Source organism: Schistocerca nitens, chromosome 7, assembly GCF_023898315.1.
Source record: "Schistocerca nitens isolate TAMUIC-IGC-003100 chromosome 7, iqSchNite1.1, whole genome shotgun sequence".
NCBI classification, from domain to species: domain Eukaryota; kingdom Metazoa; phylum Arthropoda; class Insecta; order Orthoptera; family Acrididae; genus Schistocerca; species Schistocerca nitens.
The window spans coordinates 429,909,633-429,930,993 of record NC_064620.1 but is presented as its reverse complement, the minus strand read 5'-3'; the positions used below and the strand labels follow the sequence as shown (position 1 = coordinate 429,930,993).

At 44.1% G+C, this 21,361-nt stretch overlaps 1 protein-coding gene across 1 annotated transcript in view; it reads left to right on the top strand.

Moving 5' to 3' along the window:
- Positions 1–510: 510 nt before the first annotated feature.
- The window catches only part of LOC126195673 (neural cell adhesion molecule 1-B-like), a 57,822-nt gene continuing 36,971 nt past the window's right edge, over positions 511–21,361 (top strand). Inside the window, exons 1-2 of the mRNA XM_049934299.1 lie at positions 511–665; positions 3,070–3,315. Of these exons, the coding sequence (XP_049790256.1) occupies positions 511–665; positions 3,070–3,315 (401 nt within the window). The remainder of the gene's footprint in view (positions 666–3,069; positions 3,316–21,361) is intronic.

Below are 21,361 nucleotides of genomic sequence, written 5' to 3'. Positions count from 1 at the left end.
TTTCACTGCATAAACAGCGAAAATGTAGTAAGCTATAAACTTGTTTCCTTTCATCGTTTTGTGGGACTTGTCAGCCAGAAAAAGTTTGACGAATGTATCAGATTATGTGTAAAGCTTGTTGCAAGTCATTCCTTTCATCGTTTTGTGGGACTTGTCAGCCAGAAAAAGTTTTACGAATGTATCAGATTATGTGTAAAGCTTGTTGCAAGTCACTTGGTGCTCTCATCCTCAAATGCTGTGCGAAGAAAGTTTGGGTATTCGCGCGTCTTGAGCTACACTGCTTTTTCACCCCCACCGCTTTGATAGGTAAGTGGTTCCTACCCCCGCAGCGATTCTTTCGAGACAGTAAGCGCAATAATTAAAATTTGTTATTTGGTATCCTTGTAATTTAAAGGGCCAATAATAAGACGGAGGTATTACAGTGCTTAAAACGTATCTGCTCTGCAAAGGAACCCCAAGCGGTTTCAGTCTTTTTGCCCAGAGACGTAACCTACTGCACTGTTTAAGAGCATGAGGTCTGTGGCGAGTGGACTGGATGACACGGAACAGGGAGTGCAGCAAATGAAACAGCAGGACGCACTGGTGGTGAGAGAGACCTCGAGAGCAGCGGCGGCGCCAGACGGGCTGGCGGGACGTTTGCACAGCGCAGGCCGCCCGGATGTCGAGTAATCCGCGACACGGCCTGGCCACCATCCAGCTAATCTAATATGTATGAAAGCCAAACGCCGGCCTGATGGAGTGCCGCCAGCAGCGCGTCGTTGCCAGTGGGGCAGAGCGCCGTGGACGCCGTCCAGAAAGGTCTCTATCAGCGGATTGGACCCTCACCACTGCCGGAGCCCCTAGCACTCCCCTCGCACTGTCTTTCCTGGCGTTCTTCGCACGTCCACTAAAGTATCGCATCTGCGCGTATACTCTGCAAGTTACACTACTGGTCATTAAAATTGCTACATCACGAAGATGAAGTGCTACAGACGCAGAATTTAACCGACAGGAAGAAGATGCTGTGATATGCAAATGATTAGCTTTTCAGAGCATTCACACAAGGTTGTTGTGATGCCTCGTGTAAAGAAGAGAAATGCGTACCATCGCGTTTCCGACTTTGCTAAAGGTCGGATTGTAGCCTGTCGCGATTGTGGTTTATCGTATCGCGACATTGCTGCTCGCATTGGTCGAGATCCAATGACTGTTAGCAGAATATGGAATCGGTGGGTTCAGGAGGGTAATGCGAAACGCCGTGCTGGATCCCAACGGCCTCGTATCACTAGCAGTCCAGATGACAGACATCTTATACGCATGGCTGTAACAGATCGTGCAGCCACGTCTCGATCCATGAGTCAACAGATGGGGACGTTTGCAAGACAACAGCCATCTGCACGAACTGTTCGACGACGTTTGCAGAAGCATGGACTATCAGCTCTGAGACCATGGCTGCGATTACCCTTGACGCTGCATCACAGACAGGAGTGGCTGCCATGGTGTACTCAAGGACGAACCTGGGTGCACGAATGGTAAAACGTCATTTTTTCGGATGAATCCAGGTTCTGTCTACAGCATCATGATGGTCGCATCCGTGTTTGGCGACATCGCGGTGAACGCACATTGAGGCGTGTGTTCGTCGTCGCCATACTGGCGTATCGCCCGGCGTGATGATATGGGGTGCCATTGGTTACACGTCTTGGTCACCTCTTGTTCGCATTGACGGCACTTTGAACAGTGGATGTTACATTTCAGATGTGTTACGACCCGTGGCTCTACCCTTCATTCGATCCCTGCGAAACCCTACATTTCAGCAGGATAATGCACGACCGCATGTCCTGTACGGGCCTTTCTGGATATAGAAAAGGTTCGACTGCTGCCCTGGCCAGCACATTCTCCAGATCTCTCACCAATTGAAAACGTCTGGTCAATGGTGGCCAAGCAACTGTCTCGTCAGAATACGCCAGTCACTATTCTTGATGAACTGTGGTATCGTGTTGAAGCTGCATGGGCAGCTGTACCTGTACACGCCATCCAAGCTCTGTTTGACTCAATGCCCAGGCGTATCAAAGCCGTTATTACGGCTAGAGGTGGTTGTTCTGGGTACTGATTCGTCAGGATCTATGCACCCAAATTGCGTGAAAATGTAATCACATGTCAGTTCTAGTATAATATATTTTTCCAATGAATACCCGTTTATCATCTGCATTTCTTCGTGGTGTAGCAATTTTAATGGTCAGTAATGTTTTTGCAGTGCATGACAGATGGTACTGCAGGTTATTTTACATGTGGCTTGGAATCTCACTGACTCGAATATAACTGTCTTCAGTGATAAGTCCCGCTTTCAATTCAGCCCCGATGACCAGTGAAGATGCGTCTTGCGGGGCCCCGGACTGCAATGGGATACCAACCTGACTGTAGCTCACCATACGGGCTGACAACCGAGGATGATCCTCTGGGGTGGCATTTATTTCGTAGCAGGACGCCTTTGGTTCTCATCCGCGGCACCTTTACAGTACAGCGGTACGTCGACTACATTCTACACCCCGTTTTGTTGCCCCTAATGGCAAGCCATCCTTGACGTCTATTTCAGCAAGGTAATGCCCGCCAGTACCCGGCGAGAGTTTCCACTACTTGTTTTTGTGCTCATCAAAACCTACCATGGCCAGCAAGGTCGCCGGATCTCTCTCCAGTTGTGAACGTGTGGAGCATTATGGGTAGGACTCTCCAACCATCCCGAGATCTTGACGATGTAACGCATTAATTAGACATAATTTGGCACGATACCCCTCTGGAGGTCATGCAACAATTCTATTAACGAATGCCAAGGCGAATAACTGCTTGCATAAGGACCAGAGGTGGACCAACTCGTTGCTAAATTTGTGAATTGTTCTCTTGAACAAATAATCCAATTTTTCTGAAATTGTAATCATTTTTTTGTCTGTACATGTACCTCACATCTACTGATTTCCGTTCAATTCGGATAATTCCTTCGTGGTGCGTCGTTTATTTTTTTCTTAGAATGTAAGTATTTACAACTCACAAGAAAGCTATCGGGACTGCCAGGCAAGAATCAGGTTTTTTTTCTATCAGCTCTGTGTCTGATGTGTTGTGGGAGTGCTCGTCAGTGTTGATTCAGGTGCAACACGTTGTGACTGGGTTTTTCCGTGTTCCAGGGACGGCAGCTGGCGACACGTCCGACTTCCATCTGTCGCCGAAGAAGAGCGAGCCAGTTGTGCGGTTCGTCGACGAGTCATACGTGGTTACGTGTGTCAGCCGCGGCGGCGAGCAGATGAGCTGGCTGGGGCCCGACAAGGGCCGCATCTACGAGAAGGGAAGGTGAGTCGTTCCTCGCTGGCCGCAGTTTCGTTCGTGCAGATAAGCTTTGCCCTCTTTTGTATTCGAACACTGTCTCGCCTCGCGTTATTGTGATGCAAATTCATATCCCTAACCCCTGACGTACAGCTCTTGCTGCTGTGTTTATAAGGTAAGCTCACCGGAGAAAAATATTGTTCAACCGCTTGAAACGTTACACTGGCCACTATGGAGTACGCGTGGAGTAAAACCGGTATCAAGCGGTGACGTGATCTCCACCGCTGACGGCACTGAGGTGGTCTAGATGTGGCAGTCGGATGTATGGAGTCATAGCTGTAAATTGGGTCAACGTGAGGATGTAACAGAATTACGGAAAAGACGTATTTTATTTAGGCGCGGATCCAAGTGGCGTGTGGTTAGGGGAGGAGGGGGGGGGGGGGAGGCGTGTCGGGAGTTAAGGGAGGTCATTTTAACAACAGCGTTTACGTTTTACTTACACTGCCTGATTGTAAGCATCCAGAAACCCCTCTATAACAAGGAATTAACTACTAGATATCACGAGAGAGAGTATTGTGTTGTCTGTAGAGGAGTATTAACATTAGAATGGGACTGTCAGGAGAGCTCCGGGACGTTCAACGTGGACTGGTATCATGTGAGTACCAAATCAGTCAGGGATGTTTCAACCCTTCTAAAGTTGCCTAGCTATGCGTTTGGTGAAGGGATTGTGAATTGGAAACATGAAGGAATGACCGCAGCTAAACAAAGACTAGGCAACCTCATGAATCGGCAGAAAGGGGCCGTAAAGCACTGCAGACGTTCTTATATAAAATCACTTAAAATCAGCCGAAGGAATTACTTATGAGTTCCAAAGTGCCAGCAGCAATCCATCAAGCTCTGGGACAGTGCGTATGGAGTTGAATATAAAGGGGTACAATGGTCCAGCAGTTCCTCAAAAGTTATATATTTCTACAGCCAATGCTAAGCGACGCTTGAGGTTGTGTAAAGAGCGAGGGCACTGGGCAGTGGATGACGGGAAATGTGATTTGGAGTGATGGAAATGAGCGTTTGCCGTCATTGGCCGGAAGGCCCCCTGCGAGGCAAGTCCGGCCGCCTTGGTGCAGGTCTTATTACATTCGACGCCACACTGGGCGACCTTCGCGCCGGATGGGGATGAAATGATGATGAAGACAGCACAACACCCAGTCCCTAAGAGGAGAAAATCCCCGACCCAGCTGGGAATCGAACTCGGGCTCATAGGACGGCAATCCATGACGCTGACCACTCAGCTATCGGGGCGGACATTTGGAGTGATGAATCACGCTGTACCCCGTCGCAGTCGGAGGGAACGGTTTGGTTTTGCGTTTGCTGAAGAGCGTCGCCTGCCACCATGTGTAGAGCCGACGGTGAACTATTGAGGAGCTGATGTTACAGTCTGCGGATGTTATTCTTGATTAGGGTGAGGTCCCTTATTGCGCTTACAAATACACTAAATGCGGAAGGACATCAACACATTTAATAGCATTGTGTACTGCGTAGAGCAGACAAACAGTATGGAGACGATGGTTGTTTGTACCATCATGTCAACGTACACTGTCATAAAACATCATCTGAGAGACGATGGTTTGTGGACAATACCATTCCCGAAATGGACTGGTCTGTGATGATGATGATGTTTGGTTTGTGGGGCGCTCAACTGTGCACTCATCAGCGCCCGTACAAAGTCCCCATAATTTTTTTCACAGTCAAATCTAGCCACTGTCACGAATGATGATGATGAAATGATGAGGACAACACAAACACCCAGTCCTCAGGCAGAGAAAATCCCCAACCCGGTCGGGAATCAAACCCGGGACCCCATGATCCAGAGGCAACAACGCTAGCCACTAGACCACGAGTTTCGGACATGGACTGGTCTGCCTAGACTTTCGACCTGAACCCAATGGGACGGGCAGTCTTTGCTCCAGACCCGATAGTGCAATATCTCTACCTTCTCTGATTTCGGCTGTTGAGGAAAAGTGGGCTGCAGTTCCCCTTATTGCAAATCTTTCCATCAGAGTTCATTCCATCGTGAAGGAGAAGGGTGGACACACCCCACACTGATGTCCTATGATAGGTATTCAGATACTTTTTATCAGACAAAATATATTCGTTTCCATATTTCTCAGGTAACTTTCGGACAATAAAGTACCATTAAAACTTTGACCCTCTGAAGTGGCAAGGATTGTAAGAAAATACAAGCTATGTTGAACACAGGACACATTTAATTTGGTTTATCGCGGCCTGGCCGACTGTAGAGAATACTACAGCCAAATAAAGTCACCCATTCTCAAGACGACTGTATGTGTTGCCAACAATAAATACTACACGGTTCATGAACTTCTGTGTTACAAGATCCCACGATGACAGCACAGCTCTGTCGAAACCGGTAAAGAGTAACAAGATTTACTAGCGATACTGTTCTCCACGATATTTCAGAATAATATAACAGTTCAGCCTGCCCCCAAAAGTTGGCACAATGACAAATATATAAAACCACAGTGAGTTGAGAGAGGCAAGACAGAAGAGGAAAGAGCTTCCACAAAGAAAAAAATAACAGCCGTTCTCAAATATAAATCCTCCCATTCTATGGCCACGGTGGAGCAACCGTGATATATTATCAGAAGGAAAAACAGTCCTGCTTCCCGAAGCTGGAAGCGACTGAAAAAACACCCTTTCCCCTCTTTGCAGGTTCACATAGCATTGAAAAACATAGCGGTAAGTGAGTAATGTTTCTGCTGAGGGCCTACTTCTGATTTCTATATTTTGACAATAATGACGTCGAAATAATGAGAGTTTGTTGCTAAAAGAGCGGTTGGACAAAAATATGGAAACACCATTAGAACTGCATACTTGAACATAAATGCAGATGCTACCCAAGCATGCAGGTTGCGCTGTTGTATCTGACCACCAATATCACCTTTGTCGTGTCCTCAATATGTTGCAAACGTTAGTCGTGGACAGAACTGTGTTCTGTATAGTTGTCTTAGCTAAGTAAATTCGAACATTGGCAAATTGTAGACGCCGGCCGCTGTGGCCGAGAGGTTCTAGGCGCTTCAGTCCGGAAAAGCACTGCTGCTACGGTCGCAGGTTCGAATCCTGCCTCGGGCATTGATGTGTGTGATGTCCTTAGGTTAGTTAGGTTTAATTAGTTCTAAGTCTAGGGGACTGATGACCTCAGATGTTAAGTACCATAGTGCTTAGAGCCATTTGAACCATTTTTGAAATTATTGACACTCGTAAGGTGGGTGTTTTAGTAACCAAGGAAGCCAAAGTGTTTACTGTTTCAGGAGACACCGTATTGAAGATGTAGATCACATACAAGGAAAGGGGAAAAACATCACCCACCGAGTCAAACGTGCACAAAAGTATGTGTTGAGTGATCATGACAGACGGTCTTTGAAGAATATTGTAACGAAAAATAAAGGATGACAGCTGCACAAATCACTGCAGATTTGAATGTCACACTCGCAAACCGTGCCAGCACCGGGGCAGCACAAAGGAAGCTCCATAAGCAGGGAACAGCAGAGCGAGAATTCCAGAACTACTCATCAGTGATTCAAATGCCTAACTAGAAAACGTAGTGTCGAGGCCATATGGCTTGGACTATGTAATAACAGAAGAAAGTCATTTATCCAGATGTCTCTTGCTTCACACTGTTCAGAATTTTCAGCCGAGGTTAAATCCCAAGAGTGAAACATTGTGGGAATTTGGCGATGATTTGGGCCCAGAAACCAGTATTGGTTGAGATGTCGGCCGGTCTGACTCCCCATCCTCATCTGTCTGCTATGTAGAAGTAGACACTACCGGCAGTGCTGCATGTGGTTAAATCCGCGCAGAATACCGTGACCGATAGATGCACAGACACCAGGACACACGTGGGGACAGTGGTAGTGGTGGGGGCTGCGGGCAGGCGCTGTAGGGGAAATGCCGAGCGCTGGAAGGGAAGGGCCAATCTAAACTGAAGCCTACACTGATATTTTTTGTACATATTAAGCGGGGACCCTCCACGCCCACATTTTCATGGTGACCATCAAAAAGATCTGTCATCTCTTCTTCGGTTACTATGTAAAAAGAATTCTGCCGAAAATGCAGCGATTTATTTTTGCCTGTCTTGTTAACCAGAGACGTGTCGCGAGTAGCAAATTTTGAGTAAAACCTACACATTTCTCTTGTTGCTATGTTAAAATTTTGTTGTTCTGCCGAAACACAGCGGAGTTTACACAGTCTCACCTCACTAACATGTTGTGCAGACGCAATTGCGAGAGAATTCTGAAACATAGTTTTATTAAACTTATTTACTGAGAAGCTGAGGAAAATAAAAATCAGTATATTGTGAAAAAGCACATCCTGAGTGCAAAATAAACGTGTAATGTCTTCACTTAGATTGTTTCAAAATCTGCAGCATTACTCATTTCACCAGCTATCGATGGCCCTTAAAAATACAGTTTTTCATCGAAAAAGGCTGTAGTTAGTGGAATAACACGGTAGATAATGACGTGTTGCATAATAACCATACGGCAAAATACTCTCCTCTATCATTTGCCAAAGTCTCATTTCAGTATCTCAGACCATTTATGAAACATGAGGAATGTTGCGGATATCTGACTCTGGTTTTCAAATGGTTCAAATGGCTCTGAGCACTATGGGACTTGACATCTATGGTCATCAGTCCCCTAGAACTTAGAACTACTTAAACCTAACTAACCTAAGGACAGCACACAACACCCAGTCATCACGAGGCAGAGAAAATCCCTGACCCCGCCGGGAATCGAACCCGGGAACCCGGGGACTCTGGTTTTATCGCTGGCAAACGCAACCGCAAATTAGTGTGCTACGTCAGATCAGTTTTCTCGAGATTGGTGACAGATGGAGACTTCCACCCGGGTCTAAAGAAAAATACTCAGACAGCAAAATTTTTCTGCGTTTATGACCGCATTGTCAATATTTAAAACTACGATGTTTCGGCCACTGTTCCAAATGACCGCTTTTTGTAGACAATGACCTTTTTTGTAAACAAAAACACGCTGAAGAAGGTCACTTGCCACAGTGAATAAAACGTCAGTAGTGTTACATATTGACAATGCTGTCACAAACCCAGAAAAATTTTATTGACTGTGAGAATGGCCGCGGAAGCCTACGTTTAAAAATGCAACATGTTAGCTAAATTTCATACGTAATATGCACCAGACGCAAAATCATATTGACCACTATTTTTCATTGCAAACTTTTCCGAATTTCGCGCAGTGTCTTACTTCCACGTAAATATCACAGTAAAATGGTTCAAATGGCTCTGAGCACTATGGGACTTAACATCTGTGGTCATCAGTCCCCTAGAACTTAGAACTACTTTAACCTAACTATCCTAAGGACATCACACACATCCATGCCCGAGGCAGGATTCGAACCTGCGACCGTGGCAGTCGCGCGGTTCCGGATTGAGCGCCTAGAACCGCTAGACCACCGCGGCCGGCAATATCACAGTAGCTACGACCATGAACGAAATGATGCGCACATCATAATGAACCTGACACATAAAGCTACAAGTAAAACAAAAATGAATTGCTTTTTTCGAAAATTTTCTGTAAAATCGTTCGAGAAAGATTGCAGGGCGTCCGCCTCAATTCTGTCATCGCCGCCTGGCCGAGAGTTGGCGGATAGTGTTGGCCTACCCTTCTCAACAAGCGAATGAACTCGCCAAGCGCTTTGAACGAAAATTGGTCACCGCACGTCGGCAACCGTATCCTGCGCGGACTCTATCACGCATTCTGACACATCATTCAGCACTTCTTCACAGTGAATCAAGCGTTCTTTCAAATTTTGGATTGCAGCACTTGCGTTGATCACACGATCCTCTAAAATCTGCACATTGTCGACGGGTTGTGCGCAAACCAATGCCTTTAAATAATCCACAGCCAGAAATCTAATGGATTGAGGTCCTATGAATGGGGAGACTATGCTACTGGGTCTCCTTGACCAATCCATCGCCCATGATATGTTGCGGATAGGTACTATCACACTATCCCAGAAAATGATCGGTGATCCAGCGTGTAGAGGCAACACTCGTTGTCTTTTTGGAATGATCAGTGATTCATTACACAGAAATCAGTGCTGGCCGCTGTGGCCGAGCTGTTCTAGGCGCTTCAGCCCGGAATCGCGTTGCTGCTAAAACTTGGTTTGCATTCATAAAAGGTTTCCTCTCATCGCAAAACTTGGTAGAAAAGCACGTGTAATGCATAATTTCACCAAATACTGGCGTGGAAAGCTGGTGATGTGTATATGGAATATGTTTTGATGCAATCTGATCGGAGGTCAAAATAAAAACAAAGGGGGGACGAAATCCCGTACGCTTTTATTACAGTCCCTTGTTTCAACTTGTTTCAAAGCTACTTGCAGAATTCTCATGGACGCTGGAAGCACAATACTTTCCTGGAAATTTATTGGCAATCCCAAATTTTCCTTTGACATTTTTTTTCATGCTTTTTATGAAAAGATCAATAAATAAAATAGATTGAGCATTATTTCGGTTTATTTGCAATGTAAGTCACGTAAACACTGAAAATAAAGAAAAAGTTTCCTCACAGAGGTTTCACCTCACGATGTGCGGATCACCGTTCTGTACCCTTCCCGCTGCGCCGGCCGGAGTGGCCGTGCGGTTCTAGGCGCTACAGTCTGGAGCCGAGCGACCGCTCCGGTCGCAGGTTCGAATCCTGCCTCGGGCATGGATGTGTGTGATGTCCTTAGGTTAGTTACGTTTAAGTAGTTCTAAGTCTAGGGGACTGATGACCTCAGATGTTAAGTTCCATAGTGCTTAGAGCCATTTGAACCATTTTTGAAATCAGTTATCCACAGCACCTGTTAATTTGTCTATGGATCTACGGGTCTTTCCGGCCGGAGTGGTCGTGCGGTTCTAGGCGCTACAGTCTGGAACCGAGCGACCGCTATGGTCGCAGGTTCGAATCCTGCCTCGGGCATGAATGTGTGTGATGTCCTTAGATTAGTTAGGTTTAATTAGTTCTAATTTCTAGGCGAATGATGACCTCAGAAGTTAAGTCGCATAGTGCTCAGAGCCATTTGAACCATTTTTCTACGGGTCTGCCACCAATAGTTCTTGCTCATACATTGATACTGAAATGATCCTGATGCTTCACTTGCTCGAGGAGGGCTCCTGCCTCTGGATCACGGGGTCCTGTCCTCATCATTTCATCATCATCATAATCATTTGTGACTGTGTCTCGATTCGACGGTGTGAAAAAGTTGGAGTGTCTAAAAATTGGGACTTTGCACAGACGTTGATGAGCGCGCAGTTGAGCACCCCTCAAACCAAACATCATCATCACTTGTTCGAGGAATTGCATCTCGTCAGACGTGTGTATTGAATCCTGCAGGCATCACAGAACCTACACATTCCTCGTCACAAGTAAAATAGTCATATCTCAAATTGTATTGGTTTCCAGGTGTGTAATTATAGGAACTTTTCTCCTACTTTTGGCCAGTACTACCTCCTGTAGGAGCATGTGACACCGTTTTTCACACAGCTTGTACACCCACTAGCAGCCGTCAGAATGCTTGTTTCTGCTTCAAGATGTTGTTATCCAACACGGGACAGAGCCAACGCGTCATCATCAATTGTGTCCAGATTTATGGTACATGCAGAACTTCACCAGAAACGAAAGCGACAGAAGTGAGAATTCCAGATGGGAGTGCTTAGAAAAAAATAGTACTTTTGGTGCGTGTTGGGCCAGATATGTACCGTTTATGTTAGCTTAGTTCTTAGGCAGTAACTGGCGCAGCGGGAAGGTTCAAAATGGCTCTTAGCACTATGCGACTTAACTTTTGAGGGAATCAGTCGCCTAGAACTTAGAACTAATTAAACCTAACTAACCTAAGGACATCACACACATCCATGCCCGAGGCAGGATTCGAACCTGCGACCGTAGCGGTCGCTCGGCTCCAGACTGTAGCGCCTAGAACCGCACGGCCATTCCGGCCGGCGCAGCGGGAAGGGTACAGAACGGTGATCTGCACATCGTGAGGTGAAACCTCTGTGAGGAAACTTTTTCTTTATTTTCAGTTTTTACGTGACTTACATTGCAAATAAACCGAAATAATGCTCAATCTATTTTATTTATTGATCTTTTCATAAAAAGCATGAAAAAAAATGTCAAAGGAAAATTTGGGATTGCCAATAAATTTCCAGGAAAGTATTGTGCTTCCAGGGTTCATGAGAATTCTGCAAGTAGCTTTGAAACAAGTTGAAACAAGGGACTGTAATAAAAGCGTAGAGGATTTCGTCCCCCCTTTGTTTTTATTTTGACCTCGGAGCAGATTGGCTGGCTCTGAGCACTATGGGACTTAACTGCTGTGGTCATCAGTCCCCTAGAACTTAGAACTACTTAAACCTAACGAACCTAAGTACATCACACACATCCATGCCCGAGGCAGGATTCCAACCTGCGACCGTAGCGGTCACGCGGTTCCAGACTGAAGCGCCTAGAACCGCACGGCCACCACGGCCGTCGGAGCAGATTGCATCAAAACATATTCCATATACACATCACCAGCTTTCCTCGCCAATATTTGGTGAAATTATGCATTACACGTGCTTTTCTACCAAGTTTTGCGATGAGAGGAAACCTTTTATGAATGCAAACCAAGTTTGTTTTTCTATAGAAAAATTGGTTCAAATGGCTCTGAGCACTATGGGACTTAACATCTGATGTCATCAGTCCCCTAGAACTTAGAACAACTTAAACCTAACTAACATAAGGACATCACGCACATCCATGCCCGAGGCAGGATTCGAACCTGCGACCGTAGTGGTCGCGCGGTTCCATACTGAAGGGCCTAGACCGCTCAGCTACCACGGCCGGATTTTCTATAGTAACTTCAGAACAATCATGTAATTGAAATAATGGGATGTTTACAACGCTTGCTGGATATCATTAAAATTACTGCTTCTCTTGTTTATGCGAAGCGTAAGCCTTACACTGACATGGAAGAGACAGGTGGTCCAGTAACGCGGTCATAGTTTGACAAAGCACCGAGTGATTTGAGCTCAAACAAGTATGGAAAGGTCGAGGATATACCTTCGGACTTAATGAAATCCATAGGAGGTGTAGAAAATAGAAAGTTATTTCAGTCGGTGTCAAAAATTTGTGAAATGCGTTACTTACAACCAGATATCCAGAAAGACGTTATCATCACATTACTAATCTACGCACCTGTTGATAAATGTGAAAACTGTCAGACTGTAAATATGAGTAAAATTTTCTCGAGCTTCCAGATGCGTGAAGCGGTTAAAACACCAGAAGCTTTCGGCCGAATGGCCTTCGGCGACTGTTGTGAGCTTATTGTTGCTGTTCTATACGACGCTGCTTAAAAGTGTGCACAGTCTGTCCGGCATAAAACTGTCTACAACTACACGGGCTTTTGTATGTCCCTGGCGTTCTGGGGCCTACATCACCTTCTACAGGCCTCAAGAGTTGTTTGTTGGAGACCTGAAGACTGAATTGCTTTTAAGCCTTTTTCGGAGCAGGTGTATCTTTCCTATTACTGAGAAGCAGAAATGCAGAAACACCTGCGTCTTCGTATCCTCCTAGCTGTCCTTTTTCTTACAAGTTTTCGGCGAGATGGTTTGAGAAATTTGGCGGTTTTGGAGCCGTTTTCTTTTAACACTTCCCATAAGAGACTCAGTTTCCATGGCTGGTCTCCAGAGTCTGAAACGGCTTCCGCTCGATGAACCGGGGTCCTAAAAACAGAATGTTTCTATACTGGATGATGGTAGGTGGTAGGTGGTAGCTGGTAGCGTGCAGATATCTGTCCGTATGGGTGATATTTTGGTAAAACATTGTGGTTGAAACACCCTGTAGTTTTTGGGTGGAAAATGATGTCAAGGAACGGTACAGCCGGCAGGAGTCAGCACTAGTAGTGGGCGGAATATACCAGGGTGTCACTAACTATTGACGCCAAGTATAACTCCGAAAGTATGACAGGAGCAGAAACGTTTGTGGGACAAAAGTTGCATGGCACAATGGGGGAGGGGGGGGGGGCATAGTATGACGTTGGTTTTTTTGTTGCTACGTGGAGGTCGCTTCAGAGATATGGTCAGCTTTGTTTTTGTAGGCCGGCCGATGTGGCCGATCGGTTCTAGGCGCTTCAGTCTGGAAACGCGCGACCGCTACGGTCGCAGGTTCGAATCCTGCCTCAGGCATGAATGTGTGTGATGTTCTTAGGTTAGTTAGGTTTAAGTAGTTCTAAATTCTAGGGGACTGATGAACTCAGACGTTAAGTCCCACAGTGCTCAGAGCCATTTGAACCATTTTTTTGTTTTGTTTTTGTAAGTGGGGTGCTATAGTTTGGTACTTATTTTCTAATAGCGGCTATAGAGACGAATTGAGTAATGTATAACAGTAAGATCTTCGAAGTTCAACGAAGGTCACAAAGGTGTCATGAACGTCCATTTACAGAAGGTGTTCGAAGTGAGGACCATTGGTATCCATGCAGTGCTGCAATCTTCTTGTCATGGATTGGGTGGTATTCCTTATCACATCGGCACTTATCGAAGCACATGCTCTGACAGTTCTCTCTCGCATATCTTCTAGTGTAGTTGGAACGTATTTATAAACAATGTCTTTTACGAATCCACGCAAGAAAAAATCAAGAGACGTCAAGTCTGGCGAACGAGCTAGCCACGACATATCTCCTCTGCGTCCAATCCAACGATTTGGGAACTGTCCCTGCAATTCATTTCTAGCCATCAGAGAGAAATGTGCCGGACATCCATCGTGTTGATACCACATTCTGTTCCTTGTTCGTAAAGGTATCTCTTACAACAACAGACCTAACGTTTCTTACAGGAATGTGGTGTACGTCCTACCATTAAGATTTCCTTCGATGATATAGGGGCCTAGAATTCTGTCCCGCAGAATTCCACACCATAAATTCACTGACCACGGGTTTTTCAGTTGCCCAATAATGCATGTTTTGCAAATTAACATTTCCATGGTTCAAGAATGTAGCCTTGTCAGTAAATAAAATCAAATTAATAAATGTGTCATCCCACTGAATCTTAAGTTGAGCCTATCGGCAGAATTCAATGCGACGCATACAATTCGTACGAGTTAATTCTTGGTAGAGACTGATACGCTAAGGATGATATTTATGGCGATGCAGAACAGGAACAACACTACTCTGGCTCATGCCAGATTCCCTGCCGGCCGGAGTGGCCGTGCGGTTCTAGGTGCTACAGTCTGGAACCGAGCGACCGCTCCGGTCGCAGGTTCGAATCCTGCCACGGGCATGGATGTGTGTGATGTCCTTAGGTTAGTTAGGTTTAATTAATTCTAAGTTATAGGCGACTGATGACCTCAGAAGTTAAGTCGCATTGTGCTCAGAGCCATTCGAACCATTTTGAACCAGATTCCCTAACGATTTGACGCGAACTAACTCAAGGATCTCGAACCACAGCGGCAAGAGTAGCCTACCAATTTCCGATTCCTCGTTAGTAACTTTCCTTTGCCGGATATGTTCCCGATGCGTTCAACATCCAGTTGTTCTCAATTTATAATACACATATTTAAATTTACGACTTGTAGGGTAGGTACGTTGAGGATATCTTTCAACGTATAAGTCACTAGCTATCACTGAATTTCGTCAGCATTCTCCGTGAATGAGAAGCATATCGACTTTTCTTCGAAGGAATACATCATTCACATTTGCTTGATTCGACGATACTAGTCTTACCGTTCCTATTAGTGTTGTACTGCGAAACCGTCGAATGGTGTTTACATGTCAATGTAAACAGTGGATACGCCGTGTTCTGCGAATATTTACTATTTGCCCATTATACGAGAGATAATTGTCAGAGCATGTGCTCCGATAAGTGCCGAACTCATAAGGAACACCATTCAAGACATGATAAGGAGATTGCAGCACTGCCTTGATACCAATGTCATCACTTGGAACACCTTCTGTAAATGGACGTTCATGCCACCTTTTTTACCTTCATTGACCTTCAAAGACCTTACTGTTACACATCATTGGATTCGTCCCGATAGCCGCAATCAGAAAATAAGTACCTAACTGTGGCATCCCATTTAGAAAAAGAAAAACTAAGTTGACCATATCTCTGACGCGACCCCACTAGCAACAAAAAACCAACGTCATATTATGGCCCCCGTTGTCCCATGCAACTTCTGTCCCACAAACTTTTCAGGTCCTATCATACTTTCGGAGCTATTCCTCGTGGCAAACCGACCGCTGTGACCGAGCGGTTTTAGGCGCTTCAGTCTGGAACCGCGGGACCGCTGCAGTCGCAGTTTCGAATCCTGCCTCGGGCATGGATGTGTGTGACATCCTTAGGTTAGTTAGGTTTAAGTAGTTCTAAGTTCTAGGAGACTGATGACCTCAGATGTTAAGTCCCATAGTGCTCAGAGCCATTTGAACCATTTTTTCCATGTGGCAATAGTTAGTGTCTCACCCTGTACAGTGTGTCATGAGGGACGCGGAAAACATTGCATTCATAATGCGGAAACGGAGCGATTTATATGAAGTCCAAAAGTGGGTTATCACTGCCATTTGTGCAAAGGGTTAAAACATTTCCGAAACGTCTAAGTTTTCATACTGTTCGCGTGCATGGTGGTGCACTGCAAAACGGTGGTGGTGGTGGTTAGTGTTTAACGTCCCGTCGACAACGAGGTCATTAGAGACGGAGCTCATGCTCGGGTTAGGGAAGGATTGGGAAGGAAATCGGCCGTGCCCTTTCAAAGGAACCATCCCGGCATTTGCCTGAAGCGATTTAGGGAAATCACGGAAAACCTAAATCAGGATGGCTGGAGATGGGATTGAACCGTCGTCCTCCCGAATGCGAGTCCAGTGTGCTAAGCACTGCGCCACCTCGCTTGGTACTGCAAAACGGTACTATCCAAAACCAGCGACAAGACAACTGTAGTGCACCCTGGGCCACAGGTGACAGGGGTGAAAGATGGCTGCAGAAATGTGTACAGCCGAATAGGCATGTTGCGTGATTGAGTGCCCAAATGAACCAAGGGGCTACCAATCGTGTCTCTTCAACTACCGTTTAGAGAATTTTGCTGTATATGTGTCTCCACAGCAAGCGTCTGGTTCACGCCCTCGTGCTGAATACTGTTCATCAATCAGTGACAAAGGCTGCAATTTGAACGCCAATACCTAAACTGGATGCCCATTGAGTGGCGACTGATGCCTTTTCAGATGAATCACGTATTATGCTCCAGTGGACAGATGGCCATTGGTGCTGAAGGCGTGAAACGTCTGTCGTCTGAGAGCAAACGGGGGGGGAGTACCACGGTCTGGGTAATGTTTTCGTGACATTCCCTGAGTGATCTCGTCAGACTGGAAGGCACACTGGATCAACGCTAGTAAACGTCTATCCTTAGTAACCATGTCCACGCTACATGCAATTTCTTTTTCCTCAGACGATTGTATCTACCAGCAGGACAATGCAACATGCAACTTGCCATGTACATGGGTGATATGAGGAGCATCAGGATGAGTTTACCGTACTCCCCTGACCACGAAACTCCTTGGATTTAAACCCAATCAAGCATCTATGTGACCACTTCTAGTTGGCATGGCCCCACATCCCCATCAGTGCCTTCTAGAACCTCACTGATCTCTTCCTGCACATCCTGCAGTGGGCAGTCCTGCAAAAAGTGGTTATTCAAGCTTTTGTTAGGTTATTACTTCAGTCTGACTGGACTGTATACATCCTTCTGCAAGCCACAAACGTTTAATTCAGCTGATGAAATCGTCATACTCTTGATACGGTGCAGACTGTGACCAATGGGCAGTGTAGGGAGGCTGGCCGCATGTTTTCTGCAAATCTGTTGATGACCTAATGATGTAGAGAGTTATGTGTGGTACAGTCTGTGTTTATTATTCAACAGCTACGTACAGAACACTAGAGGTGTTTCCGCCTAAAAGTTCAGTCTACGAAGGAAAATTAGAGGACATTTTTCTGCAGTGGTAGGATGAAGTGTGATGAACAACAAATAAAAAATCCTGACCGCTATTGGGTGAACGTGGGTGGTGAGGGGGCATTTAAAGGTCGCATTTTTACGTTGCTCTGGAATATCTCGAAAACAGAGCCTTCTATCCAAAATGTTTTACAGTACAAAACTGAACTGCATTGAACTTCCTACAAAAAAGTTCCTTCATTTTTTTTTCTCAGGGACTAATAGTTGCAAGAAGTGGAAAAAATACACAGTATTAAAAATTATGTTTCAGTAGTATAAAATTTATGTTCAGTTTTAAATAAAGTGGGTCAATAACAAATATTAAATGTGTATACCACACCTCAGTGCAGGATAACCGTGCGAAAGGATTAATAGTGGTCTGAGGGTGAAACAGGGTGGAAAAGAGAGGATAGAGGTTAGAACTTTGAGTGAAGATAGGTCACCAGATTGTGGTCACGCACTTCCATCTTCCATATGTATGCAAACTGAAGAGTGAGCGTGCTATTCCCCATCCTCTCTACCCCACTACATCACATAAAGCAACAACTGGGTATTTCAGAAAGTTATATCATACCTCCTGCAGCTTACCTTGAAAATAATTGGTGGTACAGTGTGCAAACATGCCCAGATGAATTTATTTTCCAGAAAGTGTTTTCAGTATACATGGAATACAGATATGAATTAGTAAGAATACCAACACAAAAAAAGCATAAGGAGAGAATCTACATAAATCTCTGCACAGTGTTCTACACTGTTAGACGGGAAACTGACTGCTTGACATCCCTTTATTTTTTTATTTACATGTCAAGTTCTGTAGGACCAAATTGAGGTGCAAATGTCCGAGGTCATGGAATGTGTCAGTACATGACATTACAACATAAAAGTAATAACAGATAACAGATAAAAATAAATGTTTATGAACCCAAAAGAAGTCAGTCCATAAGTTTAAGTAAACGCAATCAACAATACAACAAAAATCAGCTTAATTTTTCATGGGGCTCCTTGACAGAACAGAAGGAGTGACCCATGAGGAAACTCTTCAGTTTTGATTTGAAAGGGTTTGGATTACTGCTCAGATTTTAGAATTCGAGTGGCAGCTTATTGAAAATGGATGCAGCAGTATACTGCACACCTTTCTGCACAAGAGTTAAGGAAGTCCGATCCAAATGCAGGTTTGATTTCTGCTGAGTATTAACCAAGTTAAAGGAGCTTATTCTTGGGAATAAGCTAACATTGTTAACAAGAAATTACAGTAAAGACTCCTGAGCAGGGGTCATCAAGAGGTTCGTGAACTTACACCACCTGTTGCCCGAACCGCCCGTTTCTGAGCCAAAAATATGCGTTTAGAATGGGAAGACTTACCCTAAAATACAATACCATACGACATATGTGAATGAAAATAAGAAAGCAGACTAAGTTTCTTGTCGAATGATCTCTCACTTCTGATACCATTCGAATACTAAAATGGCAGCATTAAATCTTTGAAGAAGATCCTGAACATGGACTTTCCACGACAGCTTACTATCTATCTGAACACCCAGAAATTTGAACTGTTCAGTTTCACTAATCATATGCCTATTCTGTGAAATTAAAACGTCAGGTTTTGTTCAATTGTGTGCTGGAAACTGTGAAAACTGAATCTTACTGTGATTTAGCATTAGTTTATTTTCCACAAGCCATGAACTTAGGTCATGTACTGCACTATTTGAAATCAAGCCAGTGTTGCACACAACACCCTTTACTACTAAGCTAGTGTCATCAGCAAACAGAAATATTTTAGAGTTACCCATAATACTAAACAGCATATCATTTATATAAATAAGGAACAGGAGGGGCCCCAACACTGATCCTGTATGGCAGCTGTAATGTTCTTCTGGGAAAAACAGCTTCCTCCAACATGACTGCTGCTCGCTTTTCTGTTTAGACAGGCTGTACTCTCCAACATTTCCTGCCCAATTCTCTTATGTGAGTAGATGGAATAGATCCTCTATCCTTAGTGTTCATATAATGACATTCTTTGCAGTTGATTTAGTGCAGTTTATTTGCAGTTGTTAAATGAGCTATTATATAAAAAAAGCTTCACAGCCAGAGCTGTCAAAAGTATACCACATTGCAGAGCCTGTCCCAAGTATAACAGACTGGCAAAATGTATTTGACAATGTTGACTACATTGTCTCCACTATCAATGACTGGAATATTTTTCACAGCATGAGTGGTATCAAATGTCCCACCCTCAGAATTACCAACATCTGAAGAGGCATAAATTGGTTCCCTCTGTAACAGAAATAGATCACCTAGATCTTATAGAATTTCAAAAATTTCAATGTAAGTCAAGCATTGCATTACGGCAGAACTAGACTTGAACATGGTCAGTCTTATTCCATCAGGCTTACTGATACACATCGTGCTGGATATACTGTGTAAGTGTGGTAAGCAGTACCATCAGTGCAGCCCACTCTACAAGTGCAAGCAATTTCTGAAAAGGAGAGACTTATTAAATCTAATAGTAAAACAATTAATGGTGAGAGAAGTGCAGTATCTTTCTGGCGATTCTTTAATTCACCACCATGTGTCTACATCTTGGCTACACAGCTTTGCAATATGTTGTCAACAACAGACAGCAGCAAGATGCCACATTTATCAGTTCAATCCCTTTCTTTTCCCACCAACACTGCATGGGTTACTGACAACATCACACTTACACATTAACCACTTCTCAGCCACTGTTTATAGGAACATATTTTATGTAAAAGGTCACTTAACAACTGCAAATAAGTACTCATTTAATAAACTAAAAATAACCCCACTGCATAAAGACAAGCTCAGTGGAATTATTTAGTCTACTCACATGAGAGAGTTGGACAGGGTTTGTGGAGGGAGGGGTTATAGTCCTTCTGTAAAATGGAAAGTGAGCAGCATTCATGGTGGGAGAAACTGCTTTTCCTGGAAAAAACATTACAGCTGCCATGCAGGCAAATTAAGAGAAATAAGGGGGCATACTTTAACAAGTATGATACAGACCACATACCACATTCCAGATAGTGACAATGAACTATTTACACAGGCAGAGGAGAATGGCCAATACAAGTCCATTAAAACATTTTCCTCCTGCAGCTGTAAAGTCAAAGAATGGCCTCTGTTCCAATTTTATCCAAACAACAGAAAGCAAATAGAACATTTTTGTAACAACAGTTCAAAGTTTCTAAGTGTCACAAGAGGAGTTCCATTACATCCCATACTTAGGACTGTGATGTTTATAAATTACGTAACTGGCTTACCCAGTTCTGTGCCTTGTCAATCCATATTCTAGGCAGACAACACTACATTTGCTTTTTCTAGAAGAGGTTCAGAACACCTAAAGCAAGAAAAGTGAAGAACTCTTCAAAATACATAATATATCCTTTGGAGACGAGTGCAAATTGCTAATTCTAACACTGTAAATATTTGTTTTACTCTGTACAGTAATGAGAATGATAACTAAACTCCTTCAGAAAATTACAGAAACTATATATATGTAGTATTGCTAACCAAACTTATGACTTGTGTAAATGACAAGTCATTGCTTAACTCTTATTATTATTTTTTATAGCCCCTGACCAATGGATTGCTGTTATGGTGCAATTTCTCAGTTCTGAAAGCATATCCCAACTGAGAAATCACAAACCCTGAGGAACATACTTTTAAAATTAGAAATACAAACTATTACATCCACTTACATACTAAGTTGTTTGGTGAATGCCAAGGTTAACCTGCAGAAGCACAAACAGTGAAGGTCTATACAAAACCATGATCCAAATCAAAGGCAGACAATTTAAATCCCAGTTGTAAGACTTAAAAATATGAAAACAGTTATCTCAATAGGAATAATGAGTTGCATCACTGAATGCCTTCAGGAACACTAAATAAAGATGGCTCAAGCCCAAAGCTTTGTACACTACAGAAGAATTTAAAACATGTGATACAGTCATTTTCTCTGTTACACCTGCTGTCTCTCCAATTGATAATATTATTGATATGTTTTCTCTGTGTTGATTTTT